The sequence below is a fragment of the Strix aluco genome, chromosome 5 (genome assembly GCF_031877795.1).
Source record: "Strix aluco isolate bStrAlu1 chromosome 5, bStrAlu1.hap1, whole genome shotgun sequence".
Lineage (NCBI taxonomy): Eukaryota > Metazoa > Chordata > Aves > Strigiformes > Strigidae > Strix > Strix aluco.
Genome location: NC_133935.1, coordinates 24469712 through 24478493, shown reverse-complemented (window position 1 = coordinate 24478493; position 8782 = coordinate 24469712). Strand labels below are relative to the sequence as shown.

The 8782-nt window shown below is 39.7% G+C and overlaps 1 protein-coding gene across 1 annotated transcript; it reads left to right on the top strand.

The window, feature by feature from the left end:
• Positions 1 to 2235: 2235 nt before the first annotated feature.
• On the top strand, positions 2236 to 7642 carry SPX (spexin hormone). Its single transcript, XM_074825865.1, has 6 exons — positions 2236 to 2241; positions 3143 to 3223; positions 3337 to 3394; positions 4481 to 4543; positions 5192 to 5278; positions 7584 to 7642. The coding sequence occupies exons 1-6, from the start codon at positions 2236 to 2238 to the stop codon at positions 7640 to 7642; spliced, it is 354 nt and encodes a 117-aa protein (XP_074681966.1).
• Positions 7643 to 8782: the final 1140 nt, after the last annotated feature.

The following is an 8782-nucleotide window of genomic DNA, read 5'->3' as shown; positions in this document are numbered from 1 at the left end:
ATTGAGACATCTAATGGTACAGCATTAAACCCATTTAATTTAAGAGGATGCTGTCAAGGCCCTGCATTTGATCTTGAGCTGATGGTCACTTGACCCCACAATAAGCCAGTTCAGGTTTTGACCAGTCCAGTTCAGGTCCCTGCTGCCCTCCAGCAAGCCTCAAATAATCCCCAGTCTCTACAAGGAGGTGAGTGGGCCTCTGGAAATACAGCCAGGTTCAGAAGAGAGAGTGAGACTCCAGCAACACCAACTCAGAGCAGCTCAGACTTTGTAAGTGATCAAAAGAAAAGAAAAGCTGAAGTTGTCTTCCTACAGAGTGGTAACAATGTAAATGCAATGCCACCATTCATGCCATCCATTCTCTTCCCCTTCTCCCCAGTTCCAACAGAAGGGGCTGGGCTGGTTGTCTTCACAGTTTATTTTGTGTTAACTTCTCTCATTCCAGTGGCAGGAGAACCAGGCCTTATTTTCATTGCCAACACATTCTGTTTTATCTACCACAAGGAGAACCATTGTGAAGAGAATATACTTTACATTGACCAATACCAAAGCTAGGGGGTTAATTTTCACAGACTCAGTTGTATGTTTTGATTCTGGCCCTGTGGACTGTGCATAAAGAGAAGCTCTGAAGTCACTCCAAAAGGGAATAGGTGAGTAGCTTTATCTTTTCCAAGTCTCTGCTTGTTAAATGTTTCCTGGATGCAATGCACAGTCCCCTTCTAAAGCTAAGGGTTAAACATCATCAAGGAATGTCTCTGATCTGTCAGAGCAAGAGGAAAAGAGCAGGGAAAATGTAAACTTCACATTGAAGTAAATGCAAGTAGAATCCCTTCTGCTGTATAGGGTGCATCCTGGTATGGCCTTTTTAAAAAGATAGAGGTATAACAGCAGCTCCCAGACATAACAAGAGCTGCATGAGGCCAAAACCTGAACTTCCCTCTCATTTCTTGCACCTATACCAGAATGAGCTGCAGCTAACGCTGGTTCTGTATATTCAATGAACAATTCTGTCTGGCATGAACAGAGAACAGAGCAATATCCCCCCAAAAGCAGGAGAGCAATTGTACCATCTCTAACAGTGTGCTTCAGAGAAGTCTTCACAGACACATCATGTCAGGGAAAGGCTCATAACAAGCCTTAGCAGTGCCCATCTGCACACTCCTCATTCAGACTCCACATACATGAGCCGGTGTTTGTCACACATATGGGCTGACCCATATTTTGTTTCTGAGGCTGCCACAGTAAACTTTCTATTGGCCAGTTTTCTAATGAGAAAATTTCTAGCTCCCTGTTTGCTTTGCTTCTCCTTCTGCTCCCCTCTCCCATTTTACAAAGGAAAAAATGAAGGAGGAGAGATAAAAACCCTAGTCGCAGAACCACCAAGGCTAGGCATCAAGCATGATGAGCTCTTTGCCTGAGGACCAAACCCACTGTCTATGACTGCAATGAGTCCAACAATCACGTAGAAGTAGCTTATGGAAATGGCTTTTCTGCTTCCTGCTTCCTGCCTTTTTTCTGTTTACTGCTCCACCACTTGACCTATTCAAGCCCATGACCTGGGCTTTTACTCCAACCAATCCATGAGACAGAAAAGTGTTTCTGACTATTAGGCGTTGGGGTTTTTTTTGGTGGCTTTTATTCAGCTTTGTATTTTCACTTGTGTGTAAGAAAACTAGATGCAAGAGATCATTACAGAATCAAACAAGAGACTGCATCCTCTAAATGTACACTAACTGGATAAGTCACCTTTTTCTTGATGTTGACATGTTATGACTGGAGAGTAATTTACTAACTTTTCCAGCTCCCACAATGGATAGCAATCTGATATATGTTAGATTATCCTAGGTAAACACTCACCATCCATATTAATACCTGCTTCTGGCTGTGGTTATCGATCATCTAGCAAGAAGGTGACGTATTGCAAATGCACAGGGCTGATGCTGATGTATTCAGAAGGTATTCACCTGGCTAATGCAGTGCATCTCCAAGTGTATCCATCTTTCAATCATTTCTCTGTCTTGCTGCAAGACTACAGGTTTCCCTCAGGAGTCATCAGACCTTCTACTTCTCCATCTACAGGGCTGACAAGAGATCCCTTTAGACTACTCCGCCCTGCCACAGAGGGGGAGGGTACCTTCACTCTGAAGATTTAAAAAGGGACCCCCAAACCTGTAGGAGTTCTTGTGACACATTATTCCAAGAAAAGAAGACTGAAGATTTGCCACTGAACTAAGTATGAAGGTGAGTGAGACTCTTTTGGTGTGTGGGAAACATGTAGTTTGCAGTTTATGCTTTTTCATGTGAGTATAATATTTAGGAACTGCAGGGGGCTTAATAATTTTAACTTTAAAATAACCTGAGAGAAATATACACATAGTTATATTCAGTGTGTTTGAATCAACTGCATTAAAAAACATTAATAGCACAATGTGCTCTCATAAACAAGATGCAATAAACCACTGTGAATCATAAAGTTAGATGCTCTCTGTTGACCATCACTGTTATCAATACATGAATAACAACATGGTCTGTGCGAACAAGCAGAGATGCAACTTGTTTGCAGAGGATTCATATTCAATGCTTTCATTTGCATGTGCTGCATCAGCGAACAAACTCCAGGCATCAAAAAAAGCCTGACATGTGTGTAATCATGGTTGATGCAAATAGTATGCTAAGTTTAAAACCTTTCTTTTCCTGAGGAAGTAGAGATCCACTCTCCTGGTTTGTTCGTTTGTTTGTTTGTTTGGAATGGCAAGTCCCCTACGTTTGCTTGCTGTCTAAACAAGGTTTCAAAAGATCAAGATATATTGTCTTTCCCCCTTAGTTTGTACATAACTCTCATTTCTGGAGGATCCTTGTAAAGAGGAGCAGAAAAGGTGCTTGCCTAGATGGCAGTTCTCACCGGTATGGAACCTTTATAATGAATATGAGTAGAAAGAATAAAGTATGTTTGATTTAACATTCATCGTCCCATCAGATCACTGTATATTGAAGCTGAAATAGTCACTGAGCAAGAAGAGGTTTGGCAGCAAGACAGGGAGAAAGGAGTGTCTGGAATATCCTCACATTTAGATTTGGAGCTGAGAGGATCTACAGCTCTGAAAGGCTTTTCCTGTACCTTGTGGTTCTTTGTTGTGTACAGGGACTCCGTAAACTGACAGCATCTGCAATGGCACTGTTCCTGGCAGCATCCTTCATAGCTTCCTCCTGGAGCGCACCTCAGGTAAACTGCTCACTCAGGCTGAATGTGCAGCATCCATGAATCTCACAGGTTGGTGCTGTTTAAGTAATGGCATGCAATGCTGACATGTCTCTTTTCTCTTTCTTGGCATAAAGGCTCATTTCCAAAGGAGAAACTGGACTCCTCAGGCTATGCTCTATTTGAAGGGTGCACGTAAGTCCCAAGCTCACTGTGTTTTGAGGAGATAACTTTCTCTACCATTGGATTATTCCTGATCCGCTTGACTCCACACAAGCAGTAAATCCCCAAGGATGCTGTGGAGGTAAAAGTGCTGAGGCCTACAGGGATGTGCTAATTAGTTATTTCTTCTTGTCTCTGAAACAGTGGCATCACCAGTATTATTATTTTTTAAAGAAATCAAATTGAAGAAAGCAAGTGTTGGAAAAAGAAAAGCAAAACAAAGTACTGAAAATGTATAGAGTTTGAAGCTTCATTGTAACACCTATTGGAAAAGCAGCTTCCTTAGAGGAAATAATCTTAAAGGGGGTTTAAGACACACAGATATAGTTATCATTCCTTATTCTCACTCAGTAAGAGATCAAGAAAAATAGTGTTCTTTAAATTGAAAAAAAAAATTGAAGCTCATGATCCTGAGAGAAATGCAAAAGGGAGACAATACAAATAATAACAACAGAAAATAGAGGCCCCAAACAACTGTAAGTGTAACTGAGGAAGTTCTAGTGACATTAATAAAGTTATTTCTATTCATAAAAGCAAAGAATTAGGCCCTTTTTTCTTTTGTTTAAATCTTCCAACTGAATAATGCACTGTTACTTCTATACTGACCTGTATATCATTCTTATTGATGCATTATTTCATTTTTTTTATTTCTTATTGATGCATTATTTCATTTTTAAAATAGAAATATCCCTTTAAAAGACAATACTTTATAGTCCAGCAAAGAGATTGAAGGCTTTATGACTGTACAGCAGTTGAGGAAAGAGTGAGGAAAAGACAGTGAATTGCTCCCTGTGTACTGTTCCTACAGCAGATTAATATGAGAATGAAAAGTGCTGAAACACCAGTTCTATGGAATAAAGTATGTCTTGAGTGGTTCAGTTTAGGATGGGCTATTGCTGATTTGGAAAGATCCCAGGATGGATTTGTGCCTTCCATTTTATGTTCGCTGAAGTATTGCTGTTAATTTTGTACTTTTAAAAGACTAATTTAGGGATTGTAAAATAGGAATTATAACAGATTTGCGAGGTTGTTTTCACCCTTTTCCCACTGCTTTTGTAGAGGGACGTCGATTCATTTCAGATGAGAACCAGCGAAAGGATCTGTTTGACAGAATGCAGCTTGGTAAGTATGTGTGCCCAGTTGTACATAACACATCAGTCTTTGCTCAGATTATGGGAGAAATATGTGGAAACTTGAGGGGATTTGCTTTCCTGGAATTACATTCAAGGAAGCCATTAAACTCCCTTTTGTTATTTCCTTCATTCCAAAAAGTACACGATAAAGACCGTCTGACTTTCCTCTCTTGTGTACCACTGTGACTTCATTTACATAACTGATGTTCCAGACTGACCTGGCTGTTAAGTGAGATTATCATCAGTACCTTTGACTTTCTTTTTCCACTGGAAAAAGTCATTTCAAGTTATTAATTGTGCTGAACTGACAACAGTAGACAACATAAATCTCTGCTAGACAATGTTTCTGGAGGAAACAGAATGCTGTAGCAAAGTAAGGAACATATGAAAAAAAGAAAATGTTCTTTTTACCTTCTAAGGGACTTTAAAACAGCCTCCTTTTTAAAAAGATTGCTAGTTTCTTCTGTGTTAGATATTTATCAGACTGGTTTTGAGCAGAGAATGTTATAGAGCGAAGGAGACAACAGTATTTTTTTCTCTTTGGGTCTCTAGTTATAGAGATAAAAAAGCAAAGAACAAAATAAATAAATGCCAGTAAGCACTAACAAACCATGCATCTCTGATTTTATAATTCTAGAAACACGCAGCCAAAACACAAATCCTTTATCTCTTTCTGAAGCTGCAGCACTGTTCCTTAGTTCCTTATGGAAAGCACAAGAAGAAGGTAAATGCATGTTTTGTCTTATCCTGCCTTTTTAAAAAAGGGTTCATCAGTATTTAATTTACTAATGATTTAGTAAATTGATCTAAAAGGTTAAGATCTCATTTGAAATTAGATATTATTCCACAGAGTGCATTGTATTAGAGTCTACATTTACACTGTGTATTGTATTAGGGTGTATGTTTACACAGATTAGAACATGAATCAGATAAATGATAGTAAACTTTAGTAAACTTTCGTATATTCTGCTTTTAATTTGCTTTTCAGATTTTTATTGGTTTAGATTCAAGGGAATGGCTATTTTGAATTGAATTTTCCAAACCAAAACTCTACTGGGGCTTCTTTTTCTGCAGAATATTATTTGCTTGTGAAATTTTCATTCCTCCATTGGCTCTTATGTCCTGGTGTAAAGGCTAAAAAGAATCCTAAAAAGCTAGCAGATGAGCTGTGGGATTCACACCTGACTCTTGAGAGCTTTATCAGTGGCACAGCTGACAAGGGGTCCCAGCGACTTTTAGAGGCAGAGCCCTGAAATATCCTGAAAAATCCCATAATTCATTTATATGTTCCCAGCCTCCCAAAGATATTGTCTAACCCTCCCATCTCTCTGTCCTCACCACCTGCTACATGCTTCCAGTTCCTCCTTCGAAACTCGGAACCCACGTCTCCCTTCCACAACACCCCCCAGCAAAACCCAGCCACTGAGTCAGGCTTAAATAACTTGTGTTTCCTCATCTCCTTCACACATATTGCACCCTCTTAGATGAGGGCCCCTATCCTATGTTCCCCAGCTCCCTCACCCTGCTATAGTTCACCTTTCCTCCCTAGACCAGCTTTCCTGCAAAGCCATTATCCTGAACACCTCATGGTCTGATGCATACATACAACTCACCAGGCTGAGACCCTAAATCTATGCTATTCATGTCCTCTGACTTTCTACCTTTCACCTCTTCAGGTACATAGACTGTTTTTTTGGAAATGGAGCTGGGAACAGGGAGGTTGTAAAAGAAGGATACACCCTGCAGGCTGTGGAGAGTCTGTGCTGTGCTCTGGTCCCTGGGTGCTGGCGAGGCTGTTGTAGCATATACAAGCCCAGGAGTTTGTCTAAGTTATGCTCTACCCCTCTCTGGTTCAGGACAGGGAGGAACAGAAGGTGGCTAGAAGATACCTTTCTTTCTTATTGTTCTGGTTGTGAGTTCCTTATTCAGACTCTTAATTTCTGTCATCATGACAGGAAGAAAAAGCACTTTAATTAGGAATGTGAAGTAAAACCCTAGTAAAGTAAGAGGTAGTTTGTACCTTTCACAGATGAGTGGTAAGACAGGCCTGTTACTGCCTCATCGCCCTTGACATCATCAACTGTGTGTGATAAATAACTGCCTTGCCATCCCTGCGATATCACCTCTCCTTGGTTATCTAAAGTACACACCTTTCCTGAAGTGAAGAGAGGGTGTGAGAAACACCTCACAGAATTTACCTGGTGTATGTGCAGATATGCTGGAACCACTCCTGTCTTTGCCACTTCCTGAAAGCTCCCACTGTACCTCATGCAGCGCTGGGGGGGTCTGTGCTCAGCTCTCTCTTCCATGCCCTGGCAGAACTTTGCTAACCAAAAAAACTCAGTGGCATTTTGACTGAGAGAGAAAGGCAGAATTAACAATGAACATAGTGCTTTGGCAAAATATATGAGCAATTCTAAAGATAAATCAGTGAAAGTGTCATTTGTGTGCTAACAAAAAGAGAAAATCCTCTGAAGTTCACTATTCATAAATTTTAGGGGTATTTTCCTGCCTGCTGTTGCTGTTCCAGAGGAGACGGTGGACAGCAACAGCCCCCTGAGAAAAAAGGTGACATATCTGAGAGTTAAGCAGCACTGGCAGTTTGTTTGAAAAATACTATGTGGAATAACACTGCCATCATTGTACTAGGGAGTAACAAGGCAGTGAAACCTGGGTAAGCCATACACTTTCAGAAGATCACTTTTAAGTGATTTTAGAATCCTCTTGACTGAGAGAAATGTGCAAATAAAGAACAAATACACTATTTTCTTCTGCGTGAAAAATTTGTGCTGTGTACTAAGATACCCCTCTGGACATGGTTTGTATCTTTGCTCTTCAGCAAACAGAAAAATTCCTACATTTAAAATGAGAGAAAACATGATTATTTCTACAGATGCCTGCATCTCTTAGCTAAGCAGTCATGTTACACTAGGCCTGTGCCTGAGACACATCTATCTTGTGAAAACTTTGACTGACTGAACTTTTCTTTATCTACAGTTTATTTTTCCCCGTTGTGTCTTGTCTTACAGTTGAAGAAGAAAACAGTCATCACCCTGGCTACTTGACAGATAATCTATCAAACTGGTGAAATACTTCAAATTTCTTTAACATTTGTATTGCGTATACCCTGAAATCATGACTTGTGTAAACAGAGTATTTAAGTTCCCAAAGGGTGACGTATATATGCATTGCAAAATTTTGAATGCAAACGGATTAAAAGCTACTAGCTCAGATAACAAAAGCATTTGTAAAGTTCCTGCTTTATTTAGACCATTTTGTATGTCCCACCCAGAATTTAAAATACACTGTACCATTTTACCCAAAAAGATGATTAAAACTGTCTTTTTGGACAACGACTTCATTAAAAACAATTTTTCAATAGTCATTGTGACACCTTTTGTCACCTTCCACCCAGCTGTATACTGAAGCCTTTTTATTTCTGATAAAGGTAGATTCCTTCACCACTTCACTGCTGGCCCTGTACGTTGCTGATGGTCAGTAAAGTTAGTGAGATATTAAAACAATCCAGCTATCTTTGACTCAAAGCCAGTGATTTGTTTTGCAGATATCTTTTACCACAGAGAATAGGCAACAGCACTTTCTTAGACCCCAGTGCTGTCCCATCTACATGCATGTTGAAACATACTCTGAACAATCCTATTGAGCAAGTCCCACCACATACAGGAATAGGTCTTACAGGATCAGGGCCTCATTATGACTATGGCATACAGTCACTACTGATGTCAGGAGGTGCAGCACTGCTGGAGTACACTGGTGGTGTACTAGGTACAAATCTAGTGTCACGCATGACAACAGGCACGCAGAATATTAATTGCATCGTTATTGTACTTTTTTGTTGGCCTGTTTTTTGAGCTGCAAAACTGGAATTATACATAAATTGGTTAATTATTATTCCATGCTGATAAGGATATGTTTAACATTATTTATGTAGTTTTGTGGTCTTACTGGAAAGCCCTCTGTAGTTCTCATGTCATTAAAAAGTAACCACATGATTCTTATGTCCAAGCAACTATGTTTTATTTTTTTAACCTTTAATCCTAGTCGTGCTCTTCATCTTATAATGCTACTTTCCTCTGATCTTTCTCATGACACTGCCAATTAATTTTATTAACTCATACTAACTATAATGGTGCTTCTCCTCAACACACAGAAATGCAGCTGGAGGAACAGAGGAATTAATTTCTATCATGGGACTATAGGTACTTTC

Coding starts and splice junctions, on each gene's coding strand:
- SPX (XM_074825865.1), top strand. Junction 3,395..4,480: donor GCTCTATTTGAAGGGTGCAC/GTAAGTCCCAAG, acceptor CTGCTTTTGTAG/AGGGACGTCGATTCATTTCA. Junction 4,544..5,191: donor GTTTGACAGAATGCAGCTTG/GTAAGTATGTGT, acceptor TTATAATTCTAG/AAACACGCAGCCAAAACACA.